Consider the following 21627-nt stretch of genomic DNA (forward strand, 5'->3'; position numbering starts at 1 on the left):
AAATGTCTTCTTTGATATAAGGAGAGTAACTAAGAACAGAGTAGGGACGAAGAGCAGGAGAAGAAGATTAACATTAAACAGGGATGAGAGGTGGGAGGGAAAGGGAGAGAGAAGGGGAAATTGCATGGAAATGGAAGGAGACCCTCAGGGTTATACAAAAGTACATACAAGAGGAAGTGAGGGGAAAGGGAAAAATAATTACAAGGGGGAGAAATGAATGACAGTAGAGGGGGTAGAGAGAAAAGAGGGGAGGGGAGGGGGGATAGTAGAGGATAGGAAAGGCAGCAGAACACAACAGACACTAGTATGGCAATATGTAAATCAATGGATGTGTAACTGATGTAATTCTGCAATCTGTATATGGGGCAAAAATGGGAGTTCATAACCCACTTGAATCAAAGTGTGAAATATGATATATCAAGAAATTTGTAATGTTTTGAACAACCAACAATAAAAAATTAAAAAAAAAAACTGGACTAACCACATTAAAAGAAGTCAAAATCACAGGGAAAAAAATGGTAGTATGATACAAAACCTAACACCCAAATGCAATGTATGAACATAGATTGGATCCTAAGCATTTTTTTTTTTTTTTGTACTGGGAATTGAACCCAGGGGCAATGAACCACTGAGCAACATCCCCATCCCTTTTTTGTATTTTATTAGAGACAGGATCTTTCTGAGTTGCTTAGTGCCTCACTAAATTGCTGAGTCTAGCTTTGAACTTATAATCCTCCTGCCTCAGCCTCCCAAGCTTCTGGGATTAGAGGTGTACACCACTGTGCCTGGCCCTAAACAATTTTTTAATATATTTATTTTATATTTACGTGGTGCTGAGGACTGAACCAAGTGCCTCACACATGTTAGGCAAGTGCTGTACCTCTGAGCCACAACTCCAGCCCCCTAAACAAATTTTATAAGTGGCATTTCGAAAATTTAAATATGGATTCTATAGTAGGTAAGACTTAATTACTATCATAACATTATTGTGGTTATGTAGAAGAATGCCTTTATTCTTAAGAGATGGACATAATGAAGAGGTAAAACTCAATGATAACTACTACTTACTATCAAGTGGGCCAAGAAGAAAGTTGCATATACAGAAAGAAAAGTAAGGCAAACTATTAATAACCAAAGTTAAGTCTATGTGAAGGATAATTAATTATGTATATTTTTAAATATTCTCACTTGGCTTAATAATTTTCAAAATAAAAAGCTGAAGAAGGAAAAAGCCAATCAGGATATAAGAAGATGCTTTCTAACTTTTCACATAGAAATGATTTTAAACCTAATGATAGTATGTTTATATCCAATTATATTTGATGCAGTTAAAGAAGTAGAAAAATAACTTATAAAGTAAATGTAAATATATCTAAGGAAAGAAGAAAAGTGAAAACAGAAACTCAAAGCTCCGATGGTTTTCTGGCATATTTCCTCAAACATTACAAAAGGAGAAAAAGTTAAGAACAAGTAAGTCCAACTCAAAATTGTAACAATTACCATAATAACAAAGATGTAACAATAAGATATCTTCAGACAAAAATCAGTTGCTTCCAAATATATCAGTAACTGATTAGGACATATTTTATAGAGGTATATAATTATGTATTATAGACATTGCAATGTTTTAATTTATCAATTGTAACCTGAAATTTTATTAAAAATTAATAAAATATAAACATGTATTTAAAGTTTTTTTTAACTATCCTTATTTTTCAATTACCTTACTTTTGTTAGTCTTATAGTTTAAATTGGAGGGTAAAATATTGTATTGCTTATCTTTTTGCCCTAATTTAAACACGGGAAAAGCTTGACTAGTTTTTGATTATTTTCATTGCAGTTGGATAAAGGATTAGATTTTATGCCAGTGGGGCCGTTCCTTTTGTATATATACAATATGAACATGATGAACTAAAAAAAAAAACAAAACATTTTTGGTGGTAAGAAATTCAACTGCCTTTAATGTGTTTCAAACTAAGAACGTTCACACATGTGATTTGGAGCTTGAACTTCATAGAAAGCTTGCTTTGGTGTTGCAGCTTTCAAACAACAGGAAAATACTCAGAAACAGTTAGCCACATCACCATACATACACCATACACACTACCCAGCTGTGTCAGCTAAAGAGAACCTAGTAGCTAAAAGGGCCCAGGAGCAGTAAGCACACCTCGTGTCTCGATCTGGATTTCTAAATACCAGTTTCCACTAAAAGGAACCTGGGATCCTTGGAGAAGTCACTGATTCTAGGGCTGGGGCAGAAAAATATGATCCTAGAATAACAACCATAGTGCCAAAGAGTAAGACATTCTCACCAAAGGCTGGTACATGTTGAAAGAGCACTGGAGCCTACCTGAAAGAGCTCCCAAAGGTCTGAGCTGAATAAAAATAGTCAAAGTACTGGATTATAACCCATGGAATAAATACACATCAATGAGTCTACACCAATATAAACAGTGGAATAAATAAGTGAAAAGAGAGAAGAAAGAGTTCTTCCTCATAGAAGAATTCCAATTAATAAACTTATAAAAAGGAAAATACAAAAACTACCATTAGGCAAACACTGAAGTAAAAACTGGTGCAAGCAAAATACACTGATGGCTGCTGAAAGTCAGTGGATTGGAAATGAAATAGGATATTCATATTGTTTCAGAGAACCTCCCCCAAGATATTTATCAGTTTTAAAGGGAAACGTAATAATTTTGCTACAGAGAAACCCAACAGACCTCCATTTACCACGATCAATTTTAAGAGCACCAGTGATAACACACATAGCACCCCACTGACATAATGTACTGAGAAGGACACACCATTCTTTTCTATGGGATTATTACCAAAAATACAATTTACTTATAAGAAAGTTATTAGACCAAACCAAATTGAGGAATATTCTGCCTCCTAGTAACTATCCTCTCAGAAAGTGCCAAGGACACGAAAGACAGAAAGTCCATGAAACTGGAATAGATTGGAAAAAGACTGAGAAACATGCTAATATGATAGTGACTAAATAGTATTTTGGATCAAGTCCTAAATCAGAAAAAGAAATCAGTGAAAACACTGATGAAATGTGAATAAAGCCTACCATTTACTAGTATCAGTAGTATTGTATAAATGTTAATTGCTTAGGTGTTCCCCCCCCGACCCCCAGCCAGCAACGACTGCACTCGAGCATGGAGTCCAAGCTACCCTCCTCCCTCGGCCTCCATAGTAGCTAGGAATACAAGTACATGCTTTGTTTTGATAAATGTATTATGATTATACAAGCTATTAATAATTGGGAAAGCTGAGTGAAGGGTAAACAGTAACTATATCTTCTCTGTAATACTTACATAAATTTAAAATTATTTCAAAATAAAAAATATTTTAAAATAATAAATAAAATTAGAAAGTCTGTAATAATTAAAAATAAAATAAAAACCAAGAGTTCTTCATAAAAGAATGACAGTAAAAAAAATAAGAAAAAGAGTGACAGTGAATGTAGAATGAAATGACAGAAAAGTCACTACCATCTTAACTGCTTCAGTCATTACTAGGGAATACTTGTGGGGAAATACAGTGCCCACAGTATCACACTGCAGATTATTTATTGGTTAAAAAAAAAAGAGAGACAAAATGGCACATTCTTAGCACTACCTGGGGCACAAAGTTCCATTTACCTAAACTATCATATTAGCATTGCCAATGCAATGAATAATCATTGTTTTATGATGTGGTACAATGGGAAGAATACAATTGAATCTAAATCTGATTAAGCTTCATTTTTTGTTTTGTTTTGTTTTGTTTTGTTTTGTTACCAGTGATTGAACCCAGGGGTGCTTATACACTAAGCCACATCCCCAGACCTTTTTTATATTTTATTTAGAGACAGGATCTCACTGAGCTGTTTAGAGCCTCACTAAGTTGCTGATTGAGGCTGGCTTTGAACCTTGGATTCTTCTGCTTCAGCTTCAGAGCCACTGGGATTATAGGCATGTACTAACTGCACCCAGCTGGGATATTGTTTCTTGAGCAAACAAATGGTTAGGAACAAAAAAAAAAAAAAGAGAGAGAGAGAGAGAGAAAGATGAAAAGGAAATTTAGAGATTAAAGAAGACTTAAATGACATATAAAAAACTGGAGGAAGAAAAACAGGAAGAGGCTTATCACTATTAAAATTACAACAGTGGGGCTAGGAGGATAGCTCAGTGGAAGTACTTGCCAAGCATGAATGAAGCCCTGGGTTCCATCCCTAGGACTAATTACATTATTGGTTCTAAGCATTCAAAGAAACAAGTGGAAAAAAAACAGCAATACTGGTTGCACCTAGCAGGAGAGAGAAGATTGAGATTGGGTGGAGATGTTTGGAGCATCTAAAATTGACTACAAAAGTTTATCTCCAGACTGGCATGGTGGCACATGCCTATAATCCCAGTGAATCCAGAGGCTGAGGCAGGAGGATCTCAAGTTCAAAGTGAGCCTCAGCAATTTAGCAAGGCCCTAAGCAACATTTTGAAACCATTTCAAAATAAAAAATGAAAAGGACTAGGGATATAGCTCAGTGGTTAAGTGTCCCTGGGTTCAATCCTTGGCACACAAACACACACAAACACAACACATATTCACACATATGTATATTCTTTGAAGGGTATAGAGAATCTTGTGTGCTATTATCATCACCTTTTTGTAACTCTGAGATTGTATTAAAATAGTTTCTAAAAAGTTTTAACTCGGGCTGGGGCTATAACTCAGTGGCAGAGAACTTGCCTACCATGCATGAGGCACTAGGTTTGATCCTCAGCACCACATAAAAATAAAAAAAGAGATGTGTGGAGCATTTTAATACAAAAAAAATTTTTTTAAAGTTTTAACTCCTGAGTACAGTGACATGGTTGTTTAACATCTATAACCCATTAAGCTACACATTTGTTTTCTGTCTTCATTTGATATTTAAAAAAAAATGGCTTAAAATGAAAATGAAAAACTAATTATATTATTGGTTCTAAGCATTCTTATCACTAATAATTCAAAATCAACAATTCCTCATCTGATCTGATTCTCCTAACAGTGTGACTTTATTTCTTGTCACTCTCAGGATCTCTATTTTGGTCTATCTGATGCTGCTTTAATTCACATAGCTCTCCCTCTTACCCTCTATCTACTTTTCCTGATTTGCCCCAGAAAACCCCTGAGGCTTCTGAACTCTTCCTTCAGCTTGGAATATTCTTCTCTAGATAATATCTCTTCTCAAATACCACCACCTAAGAGGAATCATCCCCAGTCAGTCACCTTATCTAAATGGCCCCACCTCTGCTCTCCTTCCAACAAATGGTTAGGAAAAAGAGAGAGAGAGAGAGATATGAAAAGGATGTGGTTGTCCGTTTATTTCCATATCTATTCACTCTAATGCAATGTCAATTTCTTGGAAGCAAGGGCCTTGTAAGTTTTATTTACTATCATTGCATTGATACATGTGTTTGTGTGTATGCAAAAGGGGAACTGAAAAGTAGACTCCAAAATATAGTTAAAATACTGAACCCAGGAAAAGAGCCCCATCATTGAAAATGGGTTTGAAAGATAAGAAAAATATGGTGATTGATAAATGGGGAAAAGCTGAAGTTCCTTCCCTGGCTCACACCAAGATCTTTATTTCCTCTCAGGACACAGACCTATGTTCCATGAGTCTACAACACAACCAGGTTGTAGACTCCCTAACCAAACAGGTTGTTACCAGCCCTGACTGTTCCCCATTTCCCATACCTGTGTATTGTCTTTGTGTTTCTTCCTTTAGAAACATCCAGGGCTCTTTTCCTTGCTCCAATAAGTCAACCACATCTGGCTTAGAAGTAGAATGCCCTGCTTACAAGAAAAGAAACGTCACATGGATTAAAAATAAAAACAAAGTCACAGAAACCCTGGAGCTTTAGTTAAATTTGCAATGAACTAAAGATTAAATGTTAGTGATAAAGACTTCAGATAAAAGAGGGGTGCAATGATTTAAGAAATGAAGCAGGTATGGTGAAACCTTATTTTAATTTGAACTCACACAGGCTCTGTCTCTTTTGTCTTCAGGGTCCTGTTGTTTTTTTCCTGGCTGGCCTTGAGCTCATGGGCTCAGAAAATCCTCTTGCCTTAGCCTCCCAAATAACGGAATATAGGTGGCATGCACCACTGTGCCCAGCCAGGAGTTGTCTGTCTTTCTCTCTTTCTCTCCTTCCCTCTCCATCTCTCTCTCTCATGTTCTCTCTGTTTCTTTTTCATCTCTCCGCCCCCCCCCCTCCTTTTTTATTTTTTTGGTACTGGGGATTGAATCCAGTGGCACTTTACCACTGAGCTACATCCAGACCTTTTCTTTTTTTATTTTGAGATAGGGCCTCACTAGGTTGCTGAGGCTAGACTCAATCTTGCAATCCCCCTGCCTCAACCTCCCAAGCTGCTGCAGTTACAGGTTTGTGCCCAGCCAGTTTTTCTCTCTTATGAGAAAGTTCAACAGTGCAAAAGTCTCTGGAGTCAGAGGTCTGGGGCACAAATTCTTCCTCTTAAACTTATCAATCTTATGATTTGGCCAGGTTGTTTCAACTCACTATTCCCCAATGTTGGCAAGAAACTGGGTATAATACTACTACTACAATGTAGCTGTTTTATGATTGAATCATTTTATTCATTTTTTTCCAGAAAAGTGCTTGGTACATAATAAACACTAATTTTAAGTATTTCATTTCTGTAAGAGGAAAACAAGAAATATCCAGATTGACTTACAAAATCTTCATTCAATAATTAAATGCAAAGTTCATGGACTGAAACTTTCAACAATAAATCATAAAAACTGGTTACAGGAAATGAAATGTGGACTTTAGTTTTTTGTGAGTTAATTTTGAGAGGGTCAGGAGACAAGGTCTCACTAAATTGCTTAGGGACTTGTCAATTGCTGAGGCAGGCCTTGAAATTGCAGTCCTCTTGCCTCAGCCTCCCAAGTCACTGGGATTACAGGTATGCAACACCCATACCTGGCCATGATTCTTCAGTTTTAACGAATACTATTCATCTTATCCACTACTGTATAAGTTAGAGGTTCTTTTCATATAAAGAAAAAATCAGGAAATCTTCATCTAAATATTGTCCTTGCAGATGGACCAGAGGATGAAAGAGCACATCTATAGAAATTTTTGGAATAAACGTGGAAATCATGGTTATTAATTAAATAAATATGCAGAATTTTATCCTGGCCCCTTGTATATTAAAGAAAGTAGGCTATTATAAATGTCATAGGAAGATGTGAATGTCATTGAAGGATGGAGAAAATGATGGTGCTTAATTGCAGTGTCATTGTCATTCTGGCAGAACTTAGGGAGATTTGAAAATCATTGTGTTAACATATCATAGTTCACATTTTAAATTACTTCAAGCAAATAAACTTACCTAGAAAGACCAGGTTCCTATAGTTCTCCAACATCACATCCCTGTACAAGTCCCTCTGAAGAGGGTCCAGGTATTCCCACTCCTGCTGAGAGAAGTCTATGACCACATCCCCGAATGTTACTAATTCCTGAAACTACAAACCCATGTATTATGAAACTTAAAAAACATTTTCATAAAGCAGAAGAGAAGAGCACCTTATAGGAAAGCTGTGATATAGTCAAGAGGCTAATAACTGGTAGCAGACTAAAGCAGAGTATCTACACATTCTTGAAGAATTCTATTGCTGCAGGCAAATCTTTCTTTGTATTAGGAGTAACCACAACAATTTAGGTTTGCTGAGCAGTGGATGAAATAAAATTCAAGTTCCTGTATTCAATAAAGTATTAGACATAATCACAATTTGCTAGAGGCCTAATGCATAAATTAACAATAAATGTAAATTTCTAAATTATTTTACCTTTAACAGTAAAATAAAAAGAACCAAAAATGTATGTCCTTCTCAAATTTAATATAAAAATCTCTATATTCAAAAAAGGTTTTACAGAAAAGCTTAGATATTTCCCCAAGTCTCAAGTTCATCATTATGTCAGAGCACATAATGGCAATTTTCTTTGTTTTGATAAATTTTGGGTTTACTGTGTAACAATCCATTTTATTATGGATATCTCAGAATTAATTCATCCTTTATGTTTATCTACTTGATTGGAAAAAAATTTCAAAGTCCTTTTAGAAATCAGGAGAGGAAATCCACATGTTTACTCCATAGGAAAATGTTCTCCCCCATTGCCATCCTCCATCTCTCACTCAACACTTCCCTGTCCGAGTATACAATGATATAGGATGACTCATGATCAAATAAATGTCACCCAAATTCAACAGAATACATTCAACCACAAAATACATATATTTGTCAATCAGTAATTCCTTAACAAAAGTCGTGACATGTCCAACCTTTCTAAAAACCTCAAAGGACTTGAAATCTCATCACATAATAAGACTGTGACCAAGTGATAACCAAATTTCCTCTTATTTGCCTTTAAAATAAGAATACATACGTGCATTATTTCAAAGTCTACCTGTTATACTCAAATAGGGCCAATATTCACCAAACTAGGGACGTACAAGGGAATCTTATATTTACCTGCTGGGACTTAACTCTTTTACTGTTCTATCAACATTTGATTGAAGAATAAGCACAAAAAAATAAGTAAATTGGACAACTGATACACAAACTGGATAGCAAATACTTGTAGGGAGGAATCTGAGTTATTTGCTTTCATAATTCATTGCATTAGGAGAAACTGGAGAGCAGATAAATGAACTAGGAAGGTCTTCTTAAGTAGGAAGATTTAGGTTAATGAAAAGAATCCATCTTACCTAAAATAATATTGCAAGAAAACATAAACAAACAACTTACACAGGTCATGTTTTAAAAATGAAAGACCTGATCAGTTTTCCTCAGGGTTCCACTACTAGAAGAATTCAAACTCCAGAGCATCCAGAGCTGAAAGAAAAAAGAAAGTTTTAGTGTTACATTATGACATAGTTCAGAAAGATCTTTCTGCTCTTCCATTGCTCCTTCCAAAATTAGTTATCCTACGGCTGTACGTATAATTTAGGAAAAACCAAAAAGATGGATCTAAGCTGTGCCCTAAACCTCAGGAAACCCACAAGATGGTTGCAAAGTAAGTCACCTCTACACTGAAACCAGATCCAGACATGATAGCAGGAGGTTTCTTGGACAAGTCCCCATCTTGGGGGTTGATCTAGACCCCAGTCTTTCTATGAATAGATCCTCTAAGGCTGAAAGAGGCCACATCACCCAAACTAACACCTCTTATGGCATCAGAATCAGCGGGAGTTGATCACATATGGAAGACAACACAACCCAGAAGAAATTGCTTGGGCTGGTTCTGTATAGAGTCCAACCCAGCTGTGTAGTTAATTATGGAACCTACGTGTAATAATATAAAATAGTCATTTAATGCAAGTAGGGAAATATATGTAAGAATATGAAAAATATTTCAAATATACTGTCAACAAAAATTGACATTAAAAAGCAGAATGCACAATATGATTTGATAGACAGATAGACAGGGAGTGTAGTTCAGTGATGGAGCACTTGCCTAGCATACAAGAGACCCTGAGTTTGAATCCCAACAATGAGGAAAAGGAAGAGGAAAAAAAAAAGTAATTTGGGGGGCTGGGATTGTGGGTCAGTGGTAGAGCACTTGCCTAGCATGTGTGAGGCACTGGATTTGATTCTCAGCACCACATATAAATAAATAAAATAAATGTCCATTGACAATTAGAAAAACATTTTTAAAAAGTAATTTGTTCTGTCTTGTTACAGAATTCTATGCTACCATTACTTTTTTATTTGTAATCTTGATTTTTTTGTTTTAAAGTATATTTCATAATTATAATATTGTCACACTCTAATTGAAAGCATACATGTGTAGGTACATTCACATGCACACAGATGTGTGCATATGCACAAATGTACATGCGAAAAAGCGTGTTTCAGTGGCTGGAGTTGTGGCTCAGTGGTAGAGGACTCACCTAGCACGTGTGAGGCCCTGGGTTCAAACCTCAGCACCACATAAAAATAAATAAATAAAATAAAGGTATTATGTTCAACACAACTAAAAAAAAGTTGAAAAAATTTTAAAAAGCATGTTTCTATGGAATATTATTCCGCATTAAAAAAGAATAAACTCATGGCATTTGCAGCTAAAGGGATGGAGTTAGAGAATATAATTCTAAGCGAAGTTAGCCAATCCCAAAAAAACAAATGCCAAATGTTTTCTCTGATATAAGGAGGCTGATTCATAATGGGGTTGGGGGCAGGGAGCATGGGAGGATTAGATGAACTCTAGAGAGGGCAAAGGGGTGGGAGGGAAAGGGAGGGGGCATGGGGGTAGAAAAGATGGTGGAATGAGATGGATATCATTACTCTAAGTACATGTATGAAGACACAAATGGTGTGACTCTACTCTGTATACAACCAGAAACAGAATACATTCAATATGAATTGTAATGCATTCTGTCATATATAACAAATTAGAATTAAAAAAGTGTGTTTATTTTGCTAGTTAACCATGATGTCTTCCAGACAACTGCTAAAACCAGCTTATCCCATTAGCCCCTCTTTGTATCTAACATTGCTTAAAATAAATAAATAAATAAATAAAAGCTAAGAGCTTATATAATAAATTCCACTTACCTCCATAGAAATTCCATGGGCTCAGTCCTACTTGTTCATAGCTTACAATGATGACCAGAATTCAACCAATACCACCTTTCCATGAATTCTTAAAGTATGGCACCTGAATACTGCATTATACTTACTCCTATTCATAGTCTATGTCCTTTGTTGGATTGTCAGCTTTTAAAAGTAGTAGTATTTTTAGTCACTGAATCACCCCAATTACAAATACTATAAGATTACAAATATTGCAGGTGCATAAGATGTCTGATTTGTGACACTACATTTCATTTGTAGGAATTTACCATAAGGAAATAAAAATACAGAGATACATAAATTGTACGCACAATAATATGTTTAGAAAAATTTCATTTCTATGAATGTATGAGTGTACTAGGATTGAACGCATATATATTTATTCATATATATACTTATATACACTGAGCTATATTCACAGTCCTTTTTATCTTTTATTATAAGACAGGGTCTTCCTATGTTGCTGAGGGTCTTGCTAAGTTGCTGAGGCTGGCCTAAAATTGTGATCCTCCTGTCTCAGCCTCCCAAATTACTGAGGTTATAAGTGTGCACCACACCACCAAACTTAGGAAGTTTTTAATAAAAAACTGGAAACATGGGCTAGGGTTGTGGCTCAGTGGTAAAGCACTTGCCTGGCATGTGTGAGGCACTGGGTTCTATTCTCAGCACCAGACAGACAGATAGATAGATAGATAGATAGATAAAACAACTGGAAACATGTCTAATGCCAAGTAATGTATTCTTCAACAATTTGTAGTATATACTGGCATACTATGCTATTATCAAAAATTATATTGGTCTACACCAACAAATGACATTTCTGATGAATTACTAAGTGAGGCAAGCATGTCTTAAAAATTAGTAATATTCAAGAGGTGGTTTCTTGGGCTGAGGTTGTAGCTCAATGGTAAAGCACTTATCTAGCATGTGTGAGGCACTGGGTTTGATTCTCAGCACCATATATAAATAAGTAAAATAAAGGTCCATTGACAACTAAAAATAGCCACTGTGAAGGAGGACTTATCTCAGTATCCTCTGTCAGTATCTGCAGAAGGAAGGCTTAAGGTTGTTTCTTCAGGCAAAGAAAATCAAACATATTCATATCCAAACAGAAATTTGGAGAACAAAAAGAAAACGAATCCACCTGAATCTTTTTATATAGTTTTTAATTGTTGATGGACCTTTTTAAAAAAATTTTTTAGTTGTAGATGGACATAATAACTTTATTTTATTAATTTATTTTTAAGTGGTGCTGAAAATCAAAACCAGTGCCTCACACATCCTAGGCAAGTGCTGTACCACTGAGTCACATCCCCAGCCCCATGGACTTTTATTTTATTCATTTATTCATATGCGGTGCTGAGAATCCAACCCAGTGCCTCACACATGCTAGGCAAATGCTCTATCGATAGGCCACAAACCAGCCCCACCTGAATCTTGATTTTTAGGCATCAACAATATTGCTTTACCTTTAGTATTTTAGTAATGTAACAATTCTTTCCTCCTTTTGGGGTTCCCTTTTGGAGGAGGCAAGGTCAGAGGAAAAGTAAGTCATGATCTCACATACAGAACGAGGAGAAATATTAGGGTGAAAAAATCTGTATGTGAGTCCACAGGAGGTACCTGGGGTCAGAGCTGTGGGAATGGTGCCATTACACGATGTATGTCACCGAAAGGGTCCAAGGGAAAGGTTTCCAACAGGATGCTTAATCCAAGGAGCCTGGTTTTAGAGGTAACTCGCAGCTTTAAAAATTCCTATTCCAAGATGATATGTGTGCTTTCCTGTGCCCATGCTAGTGCTCAAAAGTGTGACTTCTCTCTTGGTGCCGTTTCTCTGCTTAAGCCATAAATGACTGTAAATTGAGAGGTCAGAGGACTGGGTAAGTAACCAACTCAGTGACAACTAAGCCCAACAACCCACACTCATGTATGGTAAGGCCAGCCTTCCTAGTCATAAAAGCGCTGACAGAACCACAACCGCATCCAAGGTCCTGGAGCCCCGTCCTGGGCTATTCTGCACTCAGGACACGCACACGGCACGCTCACTCCTGCCGTGGTCACCCCCAGTAATCCCTCTCCTGCGCTCCTCAGCTCATACAGAGGAGGGTCTGAGCGTGACACATCCTGTCTACACCCCAGATGTCTTCAAGAACACAGCTCCAGGATCATGCACTCCATTTTTGCTGCAGATTCAAGTCTGGCTTCAACTTAGGTCTGAAGAACACCCATGACCTGTCGTCCTTCCTCTGACACAACCATCTGTGGCTCACCATCTCACTGCCTGACTCAGAAAAAGCCCACATGGAGGTTACTTCAGCTTTAGTCGCCTCTGAAAAATGTGCTTTTCAAGAATTAATAAACTAGTGGGAGTCCAACATCAGCACCAAGCCTCAGGGATTTCCCGTCTGCACAAGCGCAGTGAGCTGAGAGTGGCGTTTCTGGCCTGCCCCTGGCAGGGGTGTCCAGGGCCTGGGACTTGGGCACCCTGCAGTAAGTGAGGCAGTACTGAGTGACCCTGCACTCACAGCAGCGTTCTTACGTTGGAGCCAGGGCAATGGAGACATTTTGTATTTTGGTCATTGGCAAAGCCCTTGTACCTTTCAGATATGGTTGTTTTCTCACAGTGCATGTAGATTTTACGCTAAGAATGCTACTAATTTAATATGCCAAAATTGGGGGCCTGGGGTTGTGGCTCAGAGGTAGAGCACTTGCCTAGCATGTGTGAGGAACTAGGTTTGATCCTCAGCACCACATAAAAAAAAAATGTTATAAAAAATAATGTTAAAAAATTTGGCCGATTTTCACACTGCCATTGAATTTTTCTTTTTCTTTTTTTTTTTTTAATTGTTGCTAGATCTTTATTTTTATTTATAAAATAAATTTTAAAAAAGCCACTGTAAATATTTGTGTGTAGGTTTTTGTGGGGATGTAAGTTTTCAATTCATGTGTGCAAATGCCAAGGATCATGAATACTAGATCGTATAATAAGAGTATATTTAGTTTTGAATGAAACTTCCAAAGTTTCATTTTTACAGTGGTGCTGAGAATCGAACCCAGTGCCTCACACATGCCAGGCAAGTACACTACCACTGAGCCACAGCCCCAATCCCACCTTTGAATTTTTCCAACTTCAAGCTCAGGCCATCCTTTTGTACTTTACCAAGGGGTAAGAATGTGCAATATAAAGATGTACTTTTCAAAAATGTTATCAGGGTTTGTATGTACTCCATTTAAATGTCAGAGGCAATGATCTTAAACCTTAGCTTTCTAAAATTTGGCCTTTGCATCAATACAATGAACTGGATGCTATTATTCTTATTTGTCCTCCATGTCAGGTTAAAGAATCTATCACATCATATACGTCATTAGAGAAATGCAAATTAAAACGACAACAAATGTCATTAGAGAAATGCAAATTAAAACGATATCACTGCATACCTATTAGAATGGCCCCAATCCAGAAGAGTGATAATACCAAATGGTGGCAAGGATGTAGAGCAACTGGAACTCTCACTTACTGCTACTGGAAATGTAAAATGGTAAAGCCACTTTGGAAGACACTTTGGAAGTTTCATTCAAAACTAAATATATTCTTATTATACGATCTAGTATTCATGATCCTTGGCATTTGCACACATGAATTGAAAACTTACATCCCCACAAAAACCTACACACAAATATTTACAGTGGCTTTCTTTATAATTTGCAGAACTTGGAAAGAGTCAAGATATCCTTCAGTAAGTGCATGGATAAACTGGTACATCCAGACAGTGGAGTATTATTCAGCCCTAAAAAGAGCTATCAAGTCATTAAAGGACAGTGAATAAACTTACATGCATATTACTAAATGAAAGCAGCCAATTTGAAAAGCCTGCTTACTATATAATTCCAACCACATGACATTCTAGAAAGATCAAAACTATGAAGATAGTAAGATCAGTAGTTAACAGAGGTTAGAGAAAAAGAAGATGAATAGGCAAAGCACAGAGGAATTTTAGGGCTATGGAATAGCTTTATATGATACCATAATGGTGGAAACATGTCACCATATTTTTGTCCAGACCTATAGAATGTACACCTCTAAGAGTCAAACTGGATGTGAACTATGGATTTTGGGTGATATTAATAATGTCAGTGTTAGGTCACTAGCTGTAACAAACATACCACTCTGTGCAAGATGCTAACAGTGGGGGAGGCTTTGTGTGTATAAACATGTGGCATGCAGGAACTCTGTCTTTTCAATTTTGCTTTAAATCTAAAATTGCTCTTTTTAAAAAAAAAAGATTTTAAAAGGGAAATAAAAGGGGGCTGGGGTTGTGGCTCAGTGGTAGAGCACTTGTCTAGCACATGTGAGGCATTGGGTTCGATCCTCAGTACCACATAAATAAATTTTAAAAAAAGGAAATAAAAGTCTGGGGATGTGGCTCAGTGGTAGAGTGTTTGGCCAGCATGTGCAAGGATCTGGTTTCAATTCCTAGCACTGAAAATAATAATGGAAAAAAAAAAACCTTCATTTATGTTCCACATTAAAAATTATTTCTCCAGCTCATTTTGGTTCATTGTGTCTCAAGTATATGTTTTCCCACTTCCAAAAAACATTTATTAATGATTGTATCCCGTTAGACAATATAATTTCAAAACTTTGTATAACATCCAATGCCTTCTACCTATTGTGTTATCCACAAATTTAGGTATTTTATATTAAGCTTATTTCTATCATTTAGCTTCATATTTCATTGAATTTCCTTTCTGTTGCTCTTAGCTTTCCATTACCTGGACCAAGTTTTCTACTGTTAATTTAAATGTTATATATTCTGACATATTTTCAGTAAGTAGTTTAGTATGCTCTCAGTATCCTCTGTTATCTAAAGAATTAGTTATGAGCTACTAAAATATATATTTGTTTTATCTTTTCTATGTGCTTTTTTGTAAATGGTAAACAATATTTTTAATTCATTTTATTTTTTAAATACACAACAGCAGAATGTATTACAATTCTTATTACACATATATACCACAATTTTTCATATCTGTGTTTGTATATAAAGTAGGTTGACACCCAAAGTACAATACATGTATTTTGGATAATGATGTCCATCACATTCTACCATCCTTGCTAATATCCTGCCTCCTCCCTTTCCCTCCCTCCCCTCTTCCCTATCTACAATTCATCTATTCGTCCCATGTTCCCCCTCCCTACCCACTAAGAGTCAGCCTCCTTATATCAGAGAAAATATTTGGCATTTGTTTTTTTGGGATTGGCTAACTTCACTTAGCATTATCTTGTCTAACGCCATCCATTAACCTGCAAATGCCATAATTTTATTCTCTTTTATTGCTGAGTAAAATTCCATTGTGTATATATGCCACACTTTTTTTATCCATTCATCCACTGAAGGGCATCGAGGTTGGCTCCACAGTTTAACTATTGTGAACTGTGCTGCTATAAACATTGATGTGGCTGTGTCCTGTAGTATGCTGTTTTTAAGTCCTTTGGGTATAGTCCGAGGGGAGGGATAGCTGGGTCAAATGGTGGTCCCATTCCCAGTTTTCTAAGGAATCTCCATACTGCTTTCCATATTGGCTACACCAATTTGCAGTTCCACAAGCAATGTATGAGTGTGCCTTTTTCCCCCCACATCCTCGCCAACACTTACTGTTGTTTGTCTTCACGATAGCTGCCATTCTGACTGGAGTGAGATGATATCTTAGAGTAGTTTTGATTTACATTTATCTGATTGTTAGAGATGATGAGCATTTTTTCATATATTTATTGATTGATTGTATATCTCTTCTGAGAAGTGTCTGTTCAGGTCCTTGGCCCATTTGTTTATTGGGTTATTTATTTTTTTAGTGCTTAGCTTTTTGAGTTCTTTATATACCCTAGAAGTTAGTGCCCTATCTGATGTGTGAGGGGTAAAGATTTGCTCCCAGGATGTAGGCTATCTGTTTACCTCACAGATTATTTCTTTTGCTGAGAAAAAAAAAAAAAACTTTTTAGTTTGAGTCCATCCCATTTATTTATTCTTGGTTTTAATTCTTGTGCTATAAGAGTTTTATTAAGGAAGTTGGGGCCTAATCCCACATGATGAAGATTAGGGCCTACTTTTTCTTCCATTAGATGCAGAGTCTCTGGTTTAATTCCTAGGTCCTTGATCCATTTTGAGTTAAGTTTTGTGCATGGTGAGAGATATGGGTTTAATTTCATTTTGTTGCATATGGATTTCCAGTTTCCCAGCACCATTTGTTGAAAATGCTATCCTTTCTCCAGTGCATGTTTTTGGCACCTTTGTCTAATATAAGATAATTGTAATTTTGTGGGTTAGTTTCTGTGTCTCTATTCTGTACCGTTGGTCTACCAGTCTGTTTTGGTGCCAATACCATGCTGTTTTGGTAAACAATATTCTTACTCCTACATTTCTTGCAATATCCTCTTGGATTCATTTTCTGTTTGTTGAGTATTTCCTCCTCTAAAAGATGATTTATAAAGTCAATTTATATAAGCAAATTAAAAACATCTGAAGTAGTTTTAATTTGCCTTCATATCAAAACAATTTTGACTAGCTACAAGATTCTAGATCTCTTAGTTGTTTTCTATATTTACCTATATTAATTCATTGTGTTTTTGCACATGTAATAGTTATTTGAGGAATCCAAGATAGATCTGATTCTTCTTTGTAAGTGGATCTACACGCTTCTCCTTTTTAGAATTCTTCTAGGATGTGGTGTTTTCATGCTTTGTATTTTAATATGGTTTACTTAAATACACTTTTCTTTTTTCTAAAAAAAAAACATTTATTTTTTTTAGTTGTAGGTGGACACAATATCTTCATTTTATTTTTTTGTGGTGCTGAGGATCGGACCAGTGCCTCATGAATGCCAGGCTGCACTCTACCTCTGAGCCACAACCGGGCTCCTATTTAGATACCTTTTTCCTTATTTGGCATCCCATGTCTGCTCATTTTGTTCTAAGAACTCATAAACTGGATGCAACAGATACTCTGTTACTGATATATACTTTCCTAATGTAGACTTAAGTGTTTAATTAATTCAAGGGAAATTTTCATCATTTTCTTGAATATTTCTTAATCTTTTTTTTTTATCTCCTAATTCTGGGGTTACTATTTTCTACATATTTGTGCTACTTTCCCCCCTCTATCTCTATGCAATTCTGTTTTCTAATTTCAATCTTTTTCTTCTTTCCTGTGCCTTGTGTGAAAGTCCCTCAACTATATATTTCAACCACCAAGCCATCTTTGGTTGTTTGCTTCCTGCTATTATGACATATTTTATATCCCTAAGATATATCAACTTAAATGTTTAATGATTTCTTTCTTTTTTCTGTTATTTATTTATTTATTTTGTATTGGGGATTGAACCCAGGGGTGTTTCACCACTGAATCACAGCCCCAGCCCTAATGATTTCTCATTCCTGATACAAATCAATAATATCTTTCCTTATTCTAAGTATATTTATTATGTCTATTTTAAATTATTACTTTATTATATCAGTAATTCTGCCTCATCATGTAGATGATCCTTAAGGGTATTATGCTATGTGAAACAAACCAGTTACAAGATGACAAATACTACATGATTTTACGTATATAAGATAGTTAGGGGGCTGAGGTTGTGGCTCAGCGGTAGAGCGCTCGCCTGGAATGCACGAGGTCCGGGGTTCGATCCTCAACACCACATAAAAATAAATAAACAAAATAAAGGTGTTGTGTACAACTAAGAAATAAATATTAAAAAAAAAATTTTTTAAAAAGATAGAATATTTAACATCACAGAAACAGAAAGTAGAACAGTGGCTTCCAGCAATGGGAGGGAGAGGAGTGTGCCTAATGAGTTATTGCCTAATGAGTACAGAGTTTCAGTTTTAAAAGATAACTGATATGTAGTGATTGCCTGACAATATGAATGTATTTAATGCTAATGGACTATATTCTTAAAAATGGTTAAGGTGATAACTTATATGTATCTTACCACAATAAAAAGTAACAATAGCTGAGCATAGTGTTACCCTTGCCTATAACCCCAGTGACTTGGGAGGCTGAAGCAGGAGGATCACAAGTTCAAGACCAGCCTCAGCAGTTTAGCAAGGCCCTAAGCAACTTAGCAAGACCCCATCTCAATATAAAATAATTAGAAAGGGCTGGGAATATATTTCTAATCATTACTTAGATATTTCTGAAACTGGCTGTTTTTTAAAATTTTTTTGTTTCTTTGTTTTGTCTTTGTTTTTTTCATACTGGGGATTAAACCCAGGGGTATTTTTACCACTAAGCTAAAGCAATACATATTTATATAACCCAGCAAAGAAGTATTCAGAGGTAACAGATAAAATTCAAAACACTGAAAATAAGTACTATTCACTTACTTTTTCCAGACTCACTGGAAAAAGTAAGTGAATAGTACTAGTGAGAATGTAAAATAATTAAAATAATTTTCTATTTATTTATTTATTGTTGAATCCAGGGGAGCTTTAGGACTGAGTTAAATCCATAGTATTTTTTATTTTGAGACAGGGTCTCACTAATTTGCTCAGGGTCTCATTAAGCTGCTGAGGCTGGCCTTGAACTTGCCATCCTCCTGAGTCACTGGTATTACAGGCTTGTGTTACCATGTGCTAAAATAATTGTAAATATTGGAAATATGGCAATTCATTATAAAGTCAAATATACACTTGTCATACTACCTAGCAATTTCATTCCCAGGTGTGTAAGAGAAATCAAAACTTATAAGCACCCCAAAACTTGTATGTGAATGTTCCCAACAGCTCTATTCATAACAGTACCAAATGGGAACAACCCAATTGTCTATAGGAGAAAGGATAAATAAATTGTGATACAGCCATATACAGTTAGCCCTCTGTAGCTAATCAACTGCAGATCAAAAATATTTGGGGAAAAAACCTTGCATCTGGGGCTGGGGCTGGGGCTCAGTGGAATGGCGCTTGCCTCACATGTGTGAGGCACTGGGTTCGAAACTCAGCACCACATAATAAACAAATAAAATAAAGGCATTCTGTCCATCTACAACTACCCCAAAAAATTAAAAAAAAAAACCCTTGCATCTGTATTGAACATATACAGAATGTTTTTCCTTAATATAGTATAACAACTATTCATGTTTATGTTATATTAGGTATTTTAAGTAATCCAGAGATTGTTTAAAGTACATAAGAAGTTTTACATATGTTACATACAAATACTATACCATTTCATATAAGGAACTTGAGGACCCATGGGGTGGGGTTCCTAGAACCAATCCCTAGTGGATACAGAGGTACCACCATAATGGAATACTACTCAGCAATACCATGGAATCAACTATTGATATATTAAACAACATGAATGAATCTCAAAATAATTAATAAAATAATAATGCTGAGTAGAAGAAGCCAGGCATAAAGTGTATGTGCTGTTTAATTCCATTTATATACAACTCGAGAATAGTCCAAGCCACTTCAAGAGAAAGCAGATTGGGATTACCTGGAGGCAGAGTGGGTAGGAACCAGGAAGGGTATGAAGGAGGGATTACAAAGTCTTTTAGGAATAATGGATTTGTTCGTCTTGTTGTGGTGATGGCTTCATGGGCACACAACATTTCAAAATGTACCATCAAAGTTACATTTAATTTAAATATGTGCAACATACTACATGTCCATAAACGTGTTATAGTTTTAAATATATATAGTTATAATTGACAAATGTAAATGGACTCATAAAGTTGCAAGGTTCTTATATTTTATGTGCAATATTAATTCTAAGTAGACTGTGAATCGTTAATATATTTTTTTTTAAAGAGAGAGAGAGAGAGATATAATTTTTTTTAATATTTATTTTTTAGTTTTCGGCAGACACAACATCTTTATTTGTATGTGGTGCTGAGGATCGAACCCGGGCTGCACGCATGCCAGGCGAGCACGCTACCGCTTAAGCCACATCTCCAGCCCCTTAATATATATTTTAATACACAAAGATCACTAAAAATATGCAAAAAGTATAGCCAAAAAGCAAGTTAAAGTAAAATTTTAAATATTTAATTCAAAAGAAACAAAAGAAGAACCAGAGGAACAATAAATAGATGTTAAAAAAAAAAAAAAAGACAAAATGGGGGGGATAAGCACCTATAATCACAAATACTCAGAAAGTCAAGGCTAGAGGATCGAAAGTTCAAGGCTACGCTTAGCAACTTAGCAAAATCCCATTTCAAAATAAAAATGGTGGGGGTGTAGTTCAGTGTCAGAGTGCCCTTGGGTTCAATTCTCAGCAACTGCCTCCCACCAAAAAAAAAATTACAGTAAGTGTAAATATACTAAACACTTGAACTGAAGGCAGAGGTTGTCATGAAGATACAAGGTATGACTAAAACTAAGAAATGCCATCAATCTTCTGTCTTTATGGTAAATGTTACCATAAGAAGTTCTAAATTTTTTTATTAATGTATTATACATAATAATGGAATTCATTATGCCATATGTGTACATGCATATAACATAATTTGATCAACCTTATTCCTCTAAAATAATTTTTAATGGCTACATAGTATTCCAACTTCCTGTTTTGGTAGAATTAATAATTTGTAGCTAATTAGATTTATATATATTAGGTTCTGACAACACTTTTCAATTCTTGGTTTCTTTCAACTTATGATTTTATTGACTTTTCATTGTCATCATAAATCTCTCACTGAACACTTTCCTAGTTGCTAAGTTAGAAGATAATAATGTAGGATGATCCAGAATTATATCAGAGTTATTTAATGTCAGTAAATCCTAGTCAGAAATAAAATAACCATGACACTCATCATTAAGGGATCCTTACCAAGAAACATATATATGTGGTGACTATGTATACGTATATAATTGCCACAGAATGATTATACTTATATAGATAGATCTGGGGACAGAACCCAGAGCCTCATGCATTCTAAGTACATGCTCGACCACTGAGCCACACTCCCAGCCCCATGTTCCCTATATT

At 35.8% G+C, this 21627-nt stretch overlaps 1 protein-coding gene across 10 annotated transcripts in view; it reads right to left on the bottom strand.

The window, feature by feature from the left end:
* Nucleotides 1-21627, bottom strand: part of LOC107151504 (zinc finger protein 573) — a 157678-nt gene that overhangs the window by 15161 nt on the left and 120890 nt on the right. For all 10 annotated transcript variants that reach the window (XM_048791094.1, XM_048791099.1, XM_048791092.1 and 7 more), the window contains 3 exons: nucleotides 8810-8896; nucleotides 7393-7525; nucleotides 5734-5829 (listed from right to left, as the gene is read on the bottom strand). In XM_048791094.1, coding sequence (XP_048647051.1) covers nucleotides 5734-5829; nucleotides 7393-7525; nucleotides 8810-8818 — 238 coding nt within the window. In that variant the 5' untranslated portion in view covers nucleotides 8819-8896. The remainder of the gene's footprint in view (nucleotides 1-5733; nucleotides 5830-7392; nucleotides 7526-8809; nucleotides 8897-21627) is intronic.

This window comes from Marmota marmota, unplaced genomic scaffold, assembly GCF_001458135.2.
Source record: "Marmota marmota marmota unplaced genomic scaffold, marMar, whole genome shotgun sequence".
NCBI classification, from domain to species: domain Eukaryota; kingdom Metazoa; phylum Chordata; class Mammalia; order Rodentia; family Sciuridae; genus Marmota; species Marmota marmota.